The sequence below is a fragment of the Protomyctophum bolini genome, assembly GCF_963924005.1.
Source record: "Protomyctophum bolini genome assembly, chromosome: 9".
In the NCBI taxonomy this organism is placed as follows: Eukaryota; Metazoa; Chordata; class Actinopteri; order Myctophiformes; family Myctophidae; genus Protomyctophum; species Protomyctophum bolini.
In genome coordinates, this window is record NC_137870.1 from 34,683,644 (window position 1) to 34,702,813 (window position 19,170).

General features: G+C 45.2%; 1 protein-coding gene across 1 annotated transcript in view; it reads left to right on the forward strand.

Annotated features, from left to right (window-relative positions):
* Positions 1-19,170, forward strand: part of rsrc1 (arginine/serine-rich coiled-coil 1) — a 185,360-nt gene that overhangs the window by 70,147 nt on the left and 96,043 nt on the right. The window contains exon 6 of the mRNA XM_080772203.1: positions 14,267-14,318. Within this exon, the coding sequence (XP_080628329.1) occupies positions 14,267-14,318 (52 nt within the window). The remainder of the gene's footprint in view (positions 1-14,266; positions 14,319-19,170) is intronic.

Consider the following 19,170-nt stretch of genomic DNA (forward strand, 5'->3'; position numbering starts at 1 on the left):
TGTCTCAACCAACGGGAGGAGTAGAGTCCATACCATAGAAAAGTCATATTGAACCGTTTTTATTTTGCAGAATCGATATTTTTCACAACACTAATAGACATACAGGTACCCTGGAATAGTATGTAGCCCTATTTGACAGTGCATAAACATAACTACCTTGACATTAACGAGCGTCAACACACACACCTGCCCTCTGCAGTGCTCTAGTCTAAAGTGATTACTGACTTTCTGGTAATATTTCATATATACTTACCCTTACACAGGTCTGTAACTCTGAGAGTGTACAAATGGACCCTTACAGGTCTGTAACTCTGAGAGTGTACAAATGGACCCTTACAGGTCTGTAACTCTGAGAGTGTACAATTGGACCCTTACAGGTCTGTAACTCTGAGAGTGTACAATTGGACCCTTACAGGTCTGTAACTCTGAGAGTGTACAATTGGACCCTTACAGGTCTGTAACTCTGAGAGTGTACAAATGGACCCTTGCAGGTCTGTAACTCTGAGAGTGTACAAATGGACCCTTACAGGTCTGTAACTCTGAGAGTGTGCAAATGGACCCTTACAGGTCTGTAACTCTGAGAGTGTACAAATGGACCCTTACAGGTCTGTAACTCTGAGAGTGTACAAATGGACCCTTACAGGTCTGTAACTCTGAGAGTGTACAAATGGACCCTTACAGGTCTGTAACTCTGAGAGTGTACAAATGGACCCTTACAGGTCTGTAACTCTGAGAGTGTACAAATGGACCCTTACAGGTCTGTAACTCTGAGAGTGTACAAATGGACCCTTACAGGTCTGTAACTCTGAGAGTGTACAAATGGACCCTTACAGGTCTGTAACTCTGAGAGTGTACAAATGCGGCCAAATACCTTCAATTTGGGCGTCCTTGACATGAAACTGTTTGAGAAGCGCTGCCTTACGGGGTATATACGGGTATATAAGCAGCAAAGACATGATGTCTAGATACATAACAAAGTCATTTTCACGGCTACTCCATTATAGTGCCACAGTTTCTTTACAACAATCCCATCTCAAGTCACCTTGAGTTTAATGTCTGATGTCACATTATCATTTTATTGACGTTTATACGGGAGGCTTCATACACATACCGCTGCTCTCTATAGGGAGGTCGTATGTGGGAGTATCATTGCTACTAACGTCTTTGCAGGGGGTTTTGGAGCTTGTGTTTGCAGGTGACTGGGTTTTCTGGCATGTTTTTTTTTTCCTTATTTTTTTGCCGCTAAGTAGACCTATAGGGACAGATTATAACAGGTTTTCATTTAATTCTGCTGCTCAGGGCGACACACACACACACACACACACACACACACACGCACACACATGGACTGACACTCGAGCGCAAAGAAATGCGTCCATTGGACACGCACGCACGCACATATTTACAGATGCATTTGGCTGCATATATATATGTCTTGTGGAATTTGAATATGTGTATATTGGAATGTTGACTGTGTTGAATTTATGGGTGTGTTTATGCATATGGGGAGATGATTGCGCCGCCGGTTGTCAAGCGGCCTGCGGAGCTGGAAGACGCTGATTAGGATTCGGGGCAGAGGAACGTAAATAACCAGGCTTGACTGGCTCTGCGGTGGTACGGTAGTTGGAGGGGTGGGAATATTGTTTGCCTCAGGTACTATTATACTATACATGTATATACAGTATCGTTGCTGTCCTGTCGGAAACCTCCTATCTCAATATTTTAAGGTTTTTGTGTTTGGTTTTTTCCCCCCCGTAAATTAACATCACTCAAAAGTGATCTGCAAGCTCCAAACATTTTTTAATTTGAATCCTGAATTGTAACAATTTTGGATGAGTTTTCCACCCAACATACAATAATATTATATACTGTACACACACGCACACACTCACGCACACGCGCACGCGCGCACACACACACACACACACACACACACACACACACACACACACACACACACACATTAGCACAAATTAATCATTATTCTTTCAATAAACAACACTGCAGCTGTGGCTCAGGAGGTAGAGCAGGTCGTCCAATGATCCCTGGGTCGGCGGTTCGAATCCCGGCTCCTCCTGTCCACATGTCAAAGTGTCCTTGGGCAAGACACTGAACCCCACATTGCCTCCAGTGAGTTGGTCAGTGTGAGCTTAGATAAGATAAGATCTTTATTGTCACTGTATCAGACAAACAACAAAATTCCGTTTAGTGCAACCACAACATAATGACAATATCAACAGAAAAGACAAAGACAAACACTGATGGGGCTAAAACTTCATGGCATAAAACCGTTAGTCCGTCATAGTCCAGTCCAGTCAAGTCATCTCAATCCATTAATGAGTTAATAAGTATTCCAATGCACCGCTAAAATAGTAGTAAAACACACCAATAAAATGTACTTCCACAAGTAGATCAAATAAAATCACAAATCACAATTTTAAATAGATGGAACAGAGTCCGAAGTTCATCATCAGTAGGGGGGGACCATGGGGGAATATATTATATATTATATACTATTGCACTTGCCCATAATCCATTGCATATTATATACTATATCCTATTGCATTTGCCCATAGTCTATATTGCACTTGCCAGTTAGGACAGTCATATGCGAGTGTGTGTGTGTGCGTGTATGCGAACCGAGCAGTGTTTTCACTGTGCACGCGTGTGCGTGCGCGTATGTGAACTGAGCTCGCCACCATTGGTGTGTGAATGTGGGAAGTGAGGACGCTGGCGTCGACTGTTCGCTGCTTCACCTCCCAATGTATGAATGAATGAACTTGTAAAGCGCTTTGAGCACTTGGAAAAGCGCTATAAAAATGCAATTCATTATAACACTAGTTTTTATAATGGTAATAATGTGATTTGCTTTTCCTGTAATCTTTACTTGCTGATGTTAATTTTAAGTCAGCACTTTGCTTTTAGTACACCAGCTGTTGAGATGGTTTCTTGCAAACAAACAAAAATATAATGCTTTTGCCCTTTTTTTTGCCATTGTTGGAACATTTGTACGAATTATTCTGCCGCTTCATTCTTCACGGAGAGAGAGAGAGAGAGAGAGAGAGAGAGAGAGAGAGAGGTGCAATAATGAGTTGGGTAATTAAGACTTATGTGGTAAGGCGTTTAGTTTTATTGTTCATATTTGTTTTGTTTTCTTAGTTAGGCTGATTGAGTCAATGTGATCACTAAGAATGTAGAGAGAAGGGGATAATTGCTCCCAGTGCTCCGCTACACACACACAGGCTTTGGCACACACATCTGCATGCGCGTGGGCGCGCACACACACACACACACACACACACACACACGATTTGGAGTTGTAGTCCAATGCAAAGCGCATGCAGGCCCTTCCTCAGGGGAGTATATGAGAGAGAGTGTACTGTATGGTGTCTAATCAGTCCAGATGCACAGCTGTTTAGAGCAGAGCAGAAGACAGGCAGCAGCACATCAATCAATACATGAAGAATCAGCTTCTCTCTCCCTGCCTGGGGGAGGGGTACACGCGCACACAGACAGGCAGGCAGACAGACAGACAGACAGACAGAGGAGTGGAGTGACAGACAGACAGACAGACGATGGGTTAATTGTTAATTAATTTGAATTAATTAGAAATATTGAAATATTTCCAATCGCGTTAAAAGACGAACTAATAATTATGACTATTAAAATAATACATGTTAAAAACGTATAAGCTTGTGCAATGATTGTGCGAACTGCCTGCCTTGGCTCTTAACAGAGCGAGTTACAACCGACAACCTGACATCAAAGAAATCGCCTTGGCGTCGCGTTAATTAAAATACCAAGTAATGCCTGATACAACTCTTATTATGTTATGTTAACCCATTTTGGGGCGGGAACCCCTTTTGGTGTTAGCATTAGGTTATGCTTTAGCTATTGAAAAATAGCAGATCTACAAGCTCATAGCGCGCCACCGAGTGGCGCGCTATGAGCTTGTAGGTCTGCTATTTTTGATTTTTTTTTAGAATCTGATCTCAGGTCAAAACGTGGGCCTGCAGCAGCTCCTGGTTCTAGTGTGGTCTGGTTGGACAGCAGGCGTTGGGGACACTACGGGGTCAGGGAGGGATGTTTAGGCTACATTGAAACACACTGTGAACTCTATGAGGGGTCATAGAGTGTGTCGTGATGGAGCATAGACCAAACATAATGTACTTATTTGACTATTATTATTATTATTATTATCATCATCGTCATGAAATAACAACTAGAGTGTATAATTGCTGGCTGAGCGTGGGATGATGGGTTGAGGGTTGTGTTGACGTTGTGTAGAGTGTCCCTTGGAAAGGTGAAGAGTTCACCGAGGCTCCCAGGCTAGTTGCCCTACTGACAGACAGCTGCCGGCAGGTGTGCACTGGCCGCACGCACGCTCGCACGCACGCACGCACGCACATACGCACACACACACTAGCGAAGAGAGACCACTAGACCATTGGTTCTCCAAGTGGTCTGGGGACCACCAGGGATCCTTATGAGAGGGAGGGGGATCCAGGGGGTCCCTATAGCATCACAATCATTTTAACCACTTTATCCTATATCCTGTTGGATATTAAAACATATTAAAAAAAAAGGGATGCACCGAAAGGGAAATTCTTAGCTGAAAACCGAATACTTTTGAATGCACTAATTTGTTAATTCCAGACTGACTGCTGAAACATCTTCACCATTATCTCTGACCTTTGGAAATATTTCCAAGCCGCGGAAGACTGTGACATGTTGGTGGTGAGCCAGCTGTGTATATCAACCTACTGTACAGCGTGGTTGATATGAAGACTGTGACATGTTGGTGGTGAGCCAGCTGTGTATATCAACCTACAGTACAGCGTGGTTGATATGTTGAAGCGTGTTTTGCCAGCCAGGCGTGTGTGTGTATGTGCGCCGTGCGCCGTGCTTGTAGCCCCATTTTGATCACATCATCACAACAAAACGTTAGGTTACGTACTGTAGGCAACCCCGTGTTTTGACTATTCGGTGATACAAATAGGCCGGAAATGCATTTTTTCCCATTTTCGGCCGAATATTTTCTGCGGCCTGGATATGCATCACTGGAAAAAAAGAGAGATTATTATTATTTTTAGTTTCCTCTTATCAGACTGGATTCATTTTGGGGCAGCGGTAGAGGAGGAGGTGTTGGACAGTTGTTGTCCGAAGTTTCCCGGTTCGATTCTCCGTCGGACTGGCAGGACAGATCTTGGTGCACGGAATGGTCATCACTTAACGCCCCCCCCCCCCCCCCCCCCCCCCCCCCCAACACCTCTGAAGTGCCCTTGAGCAAACCACCGACTCCCCCAACACCTCTGAAGTGCCCTTGAGCAAACCACCGACTCCCCCAACACCGCTGAAGTGCCCTTGAGCAAACCACCGGCTCCCCCAACACCGCTGAAGTGCCCTTGAGCAAACCACCGACTCCCCCAACACCGCTGAAGTGCCCTTGAGCAAACCACCGACTCCCCCAACACCGCTGAAGTGCCCTTGAGCAAACCACCGACTCCCCCAACACCGCTGAAGTGCCCTTGAGCAAACCACCGACTCCCCCAACACCGCTGAAGTGCCCTTGAGCAAACCACCGACTCCCCCAACACCGCTGAAGTGCCCTTGAGCAAACCACCGACTCCCCCAACACCGCTGAAGTGCCCTTGAGCAAACCACCGACTCCCCCAACACCTCTGAAGTGCCCTTGAGCAAACCACCGACTCCCCCAACACCTCTGAAGTGCCCTTGAGCAAACCACCGACTCCCCCAACACCGCTGAAGTGCCCTTGAGCAAACCACCGACTCCCCCAACACCTCTGAAGTGCCCTTGAGCAAACCACCGACTCTCCCAACTGCTCCAGTGGAGCTGCTTAGTGGTCACCTGGCCTCTCAATAATTACTAGGCGTGTTAATCGCTGCCCATCTGAAAGGACCTTAAGATTGTGGTTCTACTGGCCATGCAGGTGTGTCTGTCTGTCTGTCTCTCTCCTAATGTGATGTGGTGCAGGATAGATAGCAGAGGTGAGAACAGCTCAGAGTGATGGAGTATCAGGGCAGATAAAAGATGGTGTGTGTGTGTGTGTGTGTGTGTGTGTGTGTGTGTGTGTGTGTATGGGGGGGGGTACTGTAGCGAGGGAGGAAGGGGGGTGGGGGGGGTGGGCTGTGTGGGGTTCAGTGATAATCTGCAAACACATTTCCACGCTTATTACGCTAATGATTTCATCATATTTGATGTGGCGGGGCTGCGGTTGAGGGGGGGGGGGGGTTGGTGGGGGGCTGTTTCCTCTCATCTGGCCGACGCTGCGGCTAAATGATGGAGTCGTTTGAGTGACCTCTGACTGGCGGACTGGCCGTACGTAATTACATGTCATTCTGATGGCGGTGGGCGGGCGGGCGGGGGGGCTTACCCCCAGCTCCACCACCATGCAGCAGCACCACCATCATTCAGTGTTTTAGTCACAGTCTCTTGAATAGTTTTCATTTAGTTTTAGTCATATTGAAATCTACAAGCGTTGTGAGCTTGTAGATCTGCTATTTTCAGCATGCAACCAAGTGTAAAATGACTTATACTGGATCTCTCGTCCACTAGTCCCTTCCTAACATTTTAGTCTAGTTTTTTATTTGGAATTGTCAATATATTTAGTCTTAGTTTTAGTCATCATAGCTTAGTTTCAATTTGTTTTCCTCAGTGAAAAAATGCAGTCGACGATGCATCTTTCCTCTTAGTTTTCGTCGACAAAATCAACACTGCCTTTCATATCACGTGGTGTTGTTTGTCCAACAGTGGTTCTCAACCTTTTCATCTCAAGCATCTACCGTTTGACGAGATTTTGCCTTTCAAACCCAAAAACGTAAAATATATGGTTGCCGTTGGACAAGATTTTGTTCATAATTCCATGCTGTATTGATGTGTACCATAGGAGAGATAACAGGCTTGATTAGTCTGACTAACCACTTATGCCCCGTTTAATGTTGTTTTGCACAGCTCGCGCAAAATTCAGGAAAAAAAACGACAAGATGTGTCGCAAGCTTCTATTTTCAGGTATTCCGATAATCGATTGTTTTGCAATGGACTGACTGTCCCCCTCTGCAGCCTCTCTCTCTCTCTCTCTCTCTCTCTCTCTCTCTCCATCTTGTTGCTCCCTCTCTACCCCTCCACCCCCTCTCCTTCTCCTCGAGTGGGTTCCCCCCCAAAAAATAAAAAAATCCTCCCCCCCCCCAAACAAAAGAAATATTGCATTAATTTTCAAATGATGATATTACATTTAGCGTGGAGGCCTCATATATCAAGAAATGGTGAGAACTACTCCCTTACTGTATATGCTTCATCTTAATGGTATCGCTGCATGTCAAGGGCACGGAGGAAATTAAATCGGAAAGTGCAGATAGACCAAAGAAGATATTATCTCTGGATGATTGCAGTTTTGATAGGTATTCCAGTGAATTTCATTTTCTCCGGGATGGGGGAGAAGATGAGTTAGCCCGCACATTTGCTCATTTTTCTTCTACATGATTTATGTGAGTTGAGTATAAAAGCGTGTGTGTGTGTGTGTGTGTGTGTGTGTGTGTGTGTGTGTGTGTGTGCGTGCGCGCGTGTGTCGGCACGTGCGTGCGTGCACGCACGCACATACACACACGTAGGGTGGTAAATTAATATTGTTGGGTTCTATCTTGGCCAGGGCAGTTTTTTGTCTGTGTGTGTGTTTGTGCAGGTTGCTTGTGGGGGAAACAGTGTGTGGGCTATTGTGTGTGTGTGTGTACGCAGTGTGTGTGTGTGTGTGTGTGCGCGTGTGTGTGTGTGTGTGTGTACACGCGTGTGTGTGTGTGTGTGTGTGTACGTGCGCACGTGTGTGCACGTTTTAGCGATAGCAAAGCCGAGCCATCAGCGGGAATGATTCCCGGGGAGAGACGCAGACGGGGGGCAGGGTGTCATTACTCAGACTTGTTTACATTCTAAATACGTAATGAAATCTTGTTGGTAATAATGAAGGAAATAAAAGTTTGGGGAAATTGTAAAAGTGGTGAAGTTTGAGAAATGAGCCCCGGCCTGTGAAATAGCATTTGGGGGCAGGAAACGACATTATTATGCAGTGCTCCTGCCTGCCTCAGACACCAAGATGAACTGCTGGCAGCCCATAAAATGCTGTTAGCGCCGGCCTGAAGTATGGCACATTGTAAAAGAGCCCTGATCCCCCATATTGCCATTATATATAAAAGTATAGCCATACACAACATTATTTTTTATATAAGATGAGTGCGGAGATGCAGTGGTGGGCCCAGGCAGACCCCCCCCCCCCCCCCCCCCGCTGAGACACACACACACACACACACACACACACACACTGATAGGCAGGGATATATCGTTTTTCTTTTTTTCTCCCCTCTATAAAAATATAAATAAACATATTGCCATGGAACCCATCTCTGCCCTGATCTTATAGACCTCGATATTAAAAACAGAAATATTGCATTTTCTAGGGGGGCTCTGGTCCCCCCCCCCCCACCCCTCTGCATCCTCTTTTGGGTATGGGATACGTGGGTGGGCGGAGGTGTGGGTGGAGGGTCGGGGCGGCGTGGTGAAGAGGGGGGGGGGGGGGGGGGATGTGGGCGTGGACGGAGGCTGAGTGGAAAGTAACAAATGAAAGAAAATGGAAACGGATGATGACTTTGAGGATGAATATCACCGCTGTCGGACAGAAACCTCTTGTCTCAATATTCTAACTTTTTGTGTAAAATACGTGTCAGATCCATGTGTCTAGGTGAGTCATGGCCCTTTTTTTAATGTTTTTTTGTGGTTTTCGCCTTTATTTTATATTTTTTATGAAGGGACAGACAGTAGGCTGACAGGAAATGGGGAGAGAGATGGGGGGGGGGGGGTGACATGCAGTACAGGCCGTCGGGATCGGGAGTCGAACCCGCGGCACACTGCCAGACTGGGTTACCAGCCAAGGTGCCTGGCCCAGGCACCTTGATCCAAATGTCTATATACTTCTATTTATATAGATGCAGACACAATTATAAGTTATGACACACTCTACCATATATAGGTTGGACACAATTCATGGATGCGATGCTTTAAGTAACATGTGACATGTACAACTAGGAGGTTTTCATGATTCTGAATCCATTCCAAGCTTTAGTTTTGCTCAAAATACACTCCTTGGGCTAATCAAAGGACATCATGACAAATGTGATGAGGTCAGCACATGTTGTGCACATTTGGGCAAGTGGCTATGGCTGCTTTTAGCCCAAGGAGTGTATTTTGTGCAAAACTAATGCTTGGAATGGATTCAGAATCATGAAAAACCCCCAGTTTGACATTTTTGCCAGCCATAGGATGTTAATGGTAGGGACAAATATTGCCCAATACTAACAGCCGGTCAGCAAGTAGATTCATGAATGGTTGTATAGACAATATGTTAGGCCAATATAAAAGACTATATACCAAATGTCCCACTTTAAACAAAAGAAGCCTGTCGGCTGCCGGACTATAGTACAGTAAGACATTAAGGCTAAAAGCATAACACAAAAACAGTCCTGGGGACTTGTTTCCATTTTGGTCCTACTCCTATGCATACAATTCATCAGCATGGTATACAAAATAAACAGAAACATACATGTCACGAACAAATAGAAAACAGCAGCAGTAAATGACACCTCCTTTCCATTGACCTCCCCTCGTGGTTTTCATTTGAAAAAGACCACTAGTGACTTTTGATGACTCGTTCTCCGGGATTATTTGTTATTTTGTGTAAAAGAAAATATGAAAGGAGTGAAAGCTTTAATAGTCTGAAGCCCTGCTGGATGACCTGTTGGCCAGGATGGCTCCTCCCCCTGGGACGTGATTGCATGTCCAATGAGAGGTTTATCATCTGCCTTTAGAACGTGCACGTGCTCAGTGGACTTTTGGTAGTGTCCGCCCTTGAGACTGAAGGTCGGGGTTCGATCCCTGGCTGGGTCATACCAAAGACTTTTGGTAAAAGAAAATTGGCTATTTTTGAAGATGTATTTTATTTTTGTATTATATATTTCTTATCTTTAAAAAATATATATTACAAAATATTGGTCAAAACATTGGGTTTTGAACAACTCTCCAAATTTGGAAAATGCATCAGTCCCACAAATCTGGCATGTTCGGCCTGTAGTTAATTCTAGAACGCCCCCTAATGGTTACATTTGTACATTAATTTAATTTAATTTTAATTGGCTGTGTGGACATTGACACTTGGTAGAAGTAAGAAGCCCTGGTCCCTGTCCCTGTGTCCGTATAATATGAGGCTCATTCTACAAATGCCTTCTAAATCATTAGTCGTCAAACGGTTTTGTCCAAATGACCCCCACCCCATGCACCCCAAATTGATACTGTATTTATCTGGCCATGGAGAGACCCCTATCTGATTATTTTTGTCCCAGGGATCCCTAGAAGGGAAGAGTTTTATTGAAATGTTTTAAATGATTCAACACTTTGCTAAAATGAGCCAATGCGCAAATCTAAAATGACCCAGATAGGTTTTAATGGGTCAAGAGGCTCTGACACTGTACTTTGTCTTCTGTTCCTTTTGGAGCTAGACGTGGGATAAGAATAGACGTAGTTTTCCCCCTCCTACCTAGCTCGGCGTTGTGCATTGTTTCTAACAAGCGCGGGTAGTAAGTAGTATTTATTTTCCTAACGGCACGTGTTTATTTTTGTCTAATGAGGCAGACAGTGGCCACTTAGGACGGCTAAACGTGTTTTAGTGTTGTCTGTCAACGAGCCGTTGCCCTCTGGATTTCCTCCCTTATTCCAAAGGGTAACAGTCAGTTCAGTGACTCACTGCTGGAACAGAGAAGACACGCTCAGTTGAGAGCATATCGTTGCTGTCGGCCAGAAACCTCTTATCTCCATGCTTGGCCTTTTTTGCCAGGTGCTTGAAAAGCGCCTGGACTACATTTCATAGTACGTCTAGTAACGTCCGTACAGACGGCCGTAGTGGACACTTTTTCAAGATGGGCTGCCTCTAGGCTGCCTCTAAGCCAATGGGAGACTTACCCAGGCATAAATCCATAGTCTGAACGGCACAACGTGTCTGCCAGAGGAACGGACGGAGCGAGAGTGGCAACAGAAGCTAATGTTCTGAGCTTACTGGAGCTAAAGGAAAGCCATAACAAAACAGTAGTTTATAGCAGATCTACAAGCTATGAGCTTGTAGATCTGCTATTTTTCAATAGCTAAATCATAACATAATGCTAACACCAAAAGGGGTTCCCGCCCCAAAGTGGGTTAAATGAATGCCCCATTTTATCATAATTGCAGCATCACACAAGAGCATCACAAGTAGCAGATCTACTTCGTGCCACGTTTCAGTTACTTTGCTATTTCTGAGTTTGAACCGTTTTGGATGTATGAGGTTTCCACATGACAGAAACGATATCTCCCCCCACCATTACACAAAATGAAACTACAAAGAATACCAGCATTCACCTTTGCATATGGTCCATCTCTATAACATTAGGTCAGGACCTACCCTATATATCTTTCTCATTTAACTGGGTATTTTTCCCTAACTAAAACACCATAACTATATCCCTGACACGCCAGGCAGGGAAGGACACACAGACAGGGAAGGAAGGAAGGAATTTGAGCGATGTGAAGGGAGACAAAGCGGGAGGAAAGCGGAGAAAACAAGGAAAGAACGAGAGAGAAAACAGAAGCTTCTGTAACAAGTCTTTGGAGAGTTGGGATGAGAGATGAGAGGGGCACAGGCACAGAGCATTTTTTACTTACAACACACACACACACACACACATACACACACACACACACACGTGCAGACATGCTGTATTCAATTGTGTGTGTGTGTGTGTGTGTGTGTGTGTGTGTGAGAGAGAGAGAGCGAGAGTGCCTATCAGAAACACTTAGCTTGTCGGGTGGTGAGACCAGGGGTTGTGTGTGTGTTTGGAGGGGGGGGGGGGGGTATCATTGTGCTTTGACAGCTGTATTGGGAGATCCCCCCTCCCCCCCACCGCGACATGCCCTCAGAAGGGGTCTCGTCTGTAATTCCAATATCTCTGCTATTAGATTTGAGGGTCTTAATTGTCAAGGAAGAATGATGGGCTGAGAGACGGAGCCACTATAAAAGACAAGCTGATTGCTCTCTGAGGTGGGTTTTTTTTCCCCTTTTTTCGCCGCCACCAACGCCGTGGCGGCGCTACAGCTCGTTGCCGCGGCAGCAAGGCGGACGTGTGTAGGATTAGAGAGAAATGAAATGCTAATGGGGATGGGATGTGTGTGAATGGCGTGCCGGTGCTGGGGAGGATCATTTAGTGTCGACAGGAGCGGGATGGGGTGCTTCCTCGCCTGACAGACAGCTAAACTCTCCCCCTCCCAAACCCTACCCCCTCAGACAGCCACCCACCCACCCTACCACCCGGCCCCCCCCCCCGGCTCGTCCTCAAACCGCTCCCTCGTCACCTCCGCCCACCCGCCCTCCGGCAGCACGCTTAAAAGAAGAAACGGGCGGAGAAATGGAGATCTGATTTATCAAACCGTAAACTTGTCACTTTGTAAAAATGTCACTTTTCGGTGGCAGCGGGGGAAAATATAATGACCCCTTTTAATGTGACGGTTGTGTGTCGGGTTGCTGTGTCTTATAGACGACACGCACACACACACACACATCAAGGAGCCTCATGCGCGTGTGTCTGGTGCACACTTAATGCAACATGGGGAGGCGTGTGTGTGTGTGTGTGTGTGTGTGTGTGTGTGTGTGTGTGTGTACCCTGTAGCAGGTGACATAGTGGATCACATTCACATTGACTGGCACCGCTAGACAGCTGAAATTACCAATCACTATTATGCCAGAGGAGAGGAAGAACAATTGAAGTCCTCGTCAGCACCCATCCACGCACACACGCACGCACACAGACACGCGTGTATTATTATACTTGTGAGGACATAAACGGATGACAATTTTAGCGCCATCATTTTTTCTTTTTTGGGCTAAATGTTTCTCTTTGTCTTAACTAAAGTCTGACTTATACTTGGTTGTTTTGAAAGAGTTGCACCACCAACAAAGAGGTGAGCTCACAACTCCACACGTTGTGAGACAATTGTCTTTACATTATCTTAATGCATTTCTCAAATTCGACTGTACTCGTGGGGACATTTGGACCTCACAACTAGAGTTGTGTGTGTGTGTGTGCGTGTGCGTGTGTGTGTGTACGTGTGTGCACTGATTAGGACAGAACTACTGTGCGTGTCATTGTGTGCACAGTGGTCTCTGGAGCAGTGTTTAACCAGTCACATCACTGTGTGAACCGCCATCATCTTAACTCACAGCTTATTATGACATTTCCTCACTAATGACATTAGCATTTGTTTACGTCCTCCGCGAGGCATGTGGCGCGTCGGATCGCACGGTCTGTGGAAGGATGGATGCGCTCGCATGCGCACGCACACGCGCGCATGTGTGCACATGCGCGCATGTGTGCACATGCGCGTGCTCCTGACGCTTGTGAAATAAAGAACGTAAAGAAATAAACGTGGAAGATGAGGATACGAGCCTACAGTAGTAAAACAGATGCTGAAGCAGAGCAATGAATATCCCATGACATGTCTGTAAAACTACATTTGGTTTAAATGTCAGCTTACAAGTCGGTCAATGACGAGAGGTACTGGATGAAAACTACATTATTTTTCACTCCTGCAAAGAAAATGTTAAATAAGTCTCTCACTCTCTCTCTCTCTCTCTCCTATAAACAGGCGTGTAATTCATTAGCAGACCATACAAAAGGTGCTAATTGTGCTCCCTGGAGGCCGATTTGTGTGTGTTCCCTAGGCTTTATCTGTAGTGGCTTGGCCCCTCAATGGGCTCTATGCACACACGCCATTTTGGAAAGAACTTGTGCCCCTTCCCTACTTCCTTCGCAGGTGTTACCGCTGGTACTAATGAAGGCTCTGTTCCATTCTGGTCAAGGTCAAGCTTTAGCCACCTCATAGCAATGTTATTTTGCGTGGCTGTGTTGAACATTATACACAACTATCGGGAAAGTTACACGCCTGACCCACCCAGGTGATGGCAATAATACTAATGACTATTTAATTATTTGTACATTGAAGTTATACCTGTCATATGCGATTTGTACGCCTAAAAGACGAAGGCATTTTTCATTTAGATGTTCAATGTCAGAAACATAATTATTAAATTGGTAATCGCAATTATCAATCGTTGTTTTATGATAGGGACAACTCTAGTCTCATCATCACCTCTCTCTGTCTCTCTCTCTCTCTCCTCTGCAGACTCCCTCAGAACAGGCCAAGGTCCGAATGCAAATGGTTCTACAGGCTGCAGGTACGTGGCTGATCTCTGTCTGTCTGTCTCTCTCTCTCTCTCTCTCTCTCTCTCTCTCTCTCTCTCTGTCTCTTTCTAAGTCACACTTGCACATACTGTATAACACACACACACACACACACACACACACACACACACACACACACACGCGCGCTCACACACATGGCACACACCCTCACCAGACATATACGTACGCGCTGTCTCTCCTGGGCCATAGTCATTCAGCGCAGCTTAATTTCAAACACTCCCTCCAGTCCATAAGTCACACATGTCACCGCTCGCGTATGTATGTGGCGTACTGAACTGTACTGTATATATTCTAGAGTGTATTCCAGCGTTGGCTGCACACACCATCGGCCATATGTGACACGCAGAGATACACTGTGGAGAGAGACATCTGCATGTTTATGCGCGCTCGTACAAAGTACACACACACACACACACACACACACACACACACACACACACAGAGCTTTTTGACACATTTTTCGTCATTGGCATTCAATAAATTCTGTTCACACCTCAACAAAGTTTACAAAGGCTGGGTCCATCAACGGTCCATTTTGTGACCTGCTACCTCCTGCAGTCTACAGTAGGTGTTAAGCGACGTGTCGTGCACGTGACGTCATTAAAATAGCTTGCACTATAACGAAGAAAAAATACTGCACCTGGGACTAGGGTTTAATATTTTACCCGGCTTTGCACGATTGCAACGTGCAAACTCCTTTAGTTTTAATTTCTAAACAAAAAAACAACCTCCGGGACGACGGGTCCCGAGATTAAACCCTACCTGGGACGTATCAAGTATCCCAAGAGTTTCGGGTCTCGCAACATCATCCCCCTCACTCAGGTGACCCAGCCGGGGTGATCCAAGTCCCGACTTACGTCCCAGTAGCTACCCTCGATCAGTCCCATTAGGGAAAAACCAGGGCTATATCTGACATCATAGACCGGACACATGTCTGACATCTGTTGTTATTATTATTATTAAACCCTGTCTTGTTGCAGGCTCAAACTGTGTGCGTGCGTTCCCGGAGCTAATCTTGCAAACCGCTGCACCGAATATTTCAGGTGCACACTGCCAGTAGTCCATAGAAGTACCTACCTGCACTTTTTCCAGATATTGTTGATATATTGTATATTTTGTGAAACATCTAACTTTAACCACTTCAACCGAATACTGTAGACTGTATACCCATAGGCCTAGTTGACCCTATTTCCATACGGACCATGATTGTGTACATGATTTTAAGCATTTTGGTCAAAACAGACCACTCCTGCAAACATTAGAAGCCAATATTAGCCAACCAGGATGGAATAATGAAAAGTTGGACTGTCTTGATCACTTGGATATAGAGATAATGTGTACCAAATCCCAATTGGCCTTATGTTTGCACAACATCTGTAGAAGTAAGATGAAAAACAATCATCCTCCTGGTGGCGCTATAACAAGCTGATTTGAGGCAGAGGTTCTTCCTTGGCCTTATTTTATAACGTTGGGGCAGTTGAAAATGTAATGTCATTTTTCTCGAGTAAAAGGTTTAAACCATATAGTGTTCTTCGAACGTGTTTTAAAACGCATTCAACAGCTTCTCACCCCCGGCGCCCGCCACCCTCCCACCCTGCCGGGCTAATGTGGTGCTAATGGTCGGGGAGGGCGTCATAAAAATAAAAGTCTGAGCTTTTTGAGTGCATGGGGCTATAGACTCCCTGTGTGTGCAGGGCAGCACACACTGGGCCAGATGCACACACTAGGGGGCTCAGGAGGAGAGGGGCTTTTTAATGCACTGTGTGGAGCTGTCTCTGGCTTTCCTCTCTGTCTCCTGGAGTCTTCCAGCTGAACAGCTTTATGGCCCAGCTGAGGACTGTCTTCAACAGAGTACAGCCTGGGCTGGCCTCCATCAAAGCCTCACATCGCACATCATGCAGTGACTGTTCCGATGTGAACGGATTACTTACACGTCACAATATGACCTCCCAAAACTGAGATGTCTTCATTTAAGGCTTCATTTGAAGTATTTTTTTTAACTTTCTATAAACGGCTTTTACCCCACACGTCTCAAGATTTGCCATTGACCACAGTAAGCTGAGCATGGAATGTGATGTATAAGAGCGCCCCTCACAAATTTTCTTTGTTTTTAAGCTGCGACAAAGTAGGACCTGGTTTCATCTATGAAGCGCTGCCACAATACAAAACCATTGATTGGCCATCCTTGCTGTGACAGTCAGCATGACACACGCCATATTTGGGTGTTTCTGCAGTGGGAACTCTATATATGGTTATGTCTGAGTCATTGAACTCTATATATGGTTATGTCTGAGTCACAGTGAACTCTATATATGGTTATGTCTGAGTCACAGTGAACTCTATATATGGTTATGTCTGAATCATTGAACTCTATATATGGTTATGTCTGAGTCACAGTGAACTCTATATATGGTTATGTCTGAGTCACAGTGAACTGGTCCGCCCACCCGATTAGGCAATTTGAATATAGGAGGATGATTTGAGGCTGATGTTACCAAATCCGTGTCATAGAGTTTAGAGGAGTTCCAGTAATTGGTGTTGCAGAAGGGATGTGTTTTGAGATGGATTTGTTGGACCTGTGGCTTGCCAGACATGTATTTGAGATTTCGAGTTGACCTGCTGAGAAAGACCATTATTGGAGTGATTAAGCCCTGTTGTCTTACAGGGTGGGAGTTACGTCAAAGCGTGCACTTGTTCAAGTAATGCCAACATGGATGATCTTGCGATATTCAAGATGTTTGTTGACATCAAATCTTCATTCTAATTGGTTTCAGCAATGTCTGGATAATATCGGTTGAGAAAGAGGGACACACCTACAGCATTACGACTGTTATTTCATTGCCATCGGGGAATTTCCAGAATTTGTTTTCTTGCTTTAATGCTTAACATAAGTGCTGTAATATCGGAGGGCCTGGTGGCTCAGTCAGTTTAGTGTACACTACGGACTATAATGACCCTTAGTCATTAGAGCATGAGGACCCAGGTTCAAATCTGACCCCTGTCTTGTTTTGCTTCTGTCTCTGTCTCTGTCTCTCTCTCTCTCTCTCTCTCTCTCTCTCTCTCTCTCTGTCTCTCCACATAGACCTGTCTGAAATAAAGCATAAACATGTCAGAAGTACATGTTGAGGTGTCAGTTTCACAGCCCGGGGCTAAAGGCTAAGGGCTTTTTCCCTTTGGCTGTCAGAGCCCTGAACAAGGAGGGCACAGACAAAACAAACTAAACAGAAGAACAAATACATACAAACAACATAGGACAAAAACGGCCTTCCTCTGTAAATAGCCATGCTTGTTTTGCTCACTCTGTTTCTTGTGCTGTTGTACAGTACATAAGTGTACTTTAAAACACTTCTTCTCACACGTCTCACACAGGTGAAACATTAAATTATTAATCTAATCATAAATAAGCAAGCACAGCATATCAGATACCATCACCTGTATCTGATATGCTGTGCTTGCTTATTTATTGTCTGTGTGAAAATATCACAGCATCATGTCCTGTTTAGCTCTAACAACACAATGCAAACAATATCCATACGTTTCTATTCACATGGAGCGCAGAGATCAGATGTCTTGGTGAGCAGCCATATATGGAGAACAGAGATACAAAGACAGCAAACTGTTATATCTATGGCCTTGAGATTTCAATACTTTTTTTAGAACTTGGTTCTGATAGAAAGTTAGCGAAAATTTATATCGGTGTTGGAGATCTGTGATCTTCCCTTGAAATTATTGTTGAAATATGATTTTCCAATCGGAACCAGCCTAGGGTATAATTATTAGCACATGGTAGACTTTGTGACTGTTACCGATCATTTGTATTTAACAACCCCGAAAAAAGGTGTTTCTTATTTTTATATTTTTTGCCTTAACCATCCCCGCCCCAACTCCGCCCATTGGGCAGTTGTGGCTCAGGAGGTAGAGCAGGTAGTCTAATGATCCGTCCACATGTGGAAGTGTCCTTGGGCAAGACACTGAAGTAGTGAAAATGGCTGATCTTCACGCTTATGACGCGCTGTGCGCTTGTAGATCAGCTGTTTCCACTAGTTCGGGTCCCGGGCAAACGTCTAATCTGTCTTTTGGGTCTGGACCTGAACAGTTTTTAGGAACCTACTGGGTTAGACAACCTCATGTCTCCTCTGCTACATGTTACAGTCGCTCCCTACTGAACCAATCACAATGAGTCCCCTCCCTCTCCCCGTCCATGCACAAATACAGCCAATTGTTTTAATTGGAGTGCCGGGCTGAGCCGGGGGCAACGGTGGGAGGATTCAAACCCCCAGTCTCCTCTTTACCCCTGATGCACCAGCCACACATAATGGTCTGTGACTGACTTTGTGTGCATCCTTATACTCTCACGCACAACCTCTAGGCTAGTCGACCGCAGCTTATCAGTAAAGATATGTGCTTGTTTTTTATTTTATTTTCCTGTGTGTTTGTGTTTTGTTCACCTGTCTTTCTTTTGTGTCAACCATCTTTTAGGACTCATTATGTGCATGAAGTACATTGGCATTCACATTAAGTTTATTCATGTATGTTGGTGTGTGTGTGTGTGTGTGTGTGTGTGTGTGTGTGTGTGTGTGTGTCTGAGTGAGAGAAGTGGGAGGTGATATAACAGTGAATGATTGTGACTATTAGAGACATCTGTTGTCTCCGATCCACTGACCCTGGTCGCTGCTAAATGGCCGGCTAATTGATAGGAAGGGCACATGCCGGGTGACGACACTGTACTGAATACCCTACCCCTCTCTCTCTCTCTCTCTCTCTCTCTCTCTCTCTCTCTCTCTCTCTCCATCCCTCTATATCCCTCCCTCTTGTCTTTGTTCC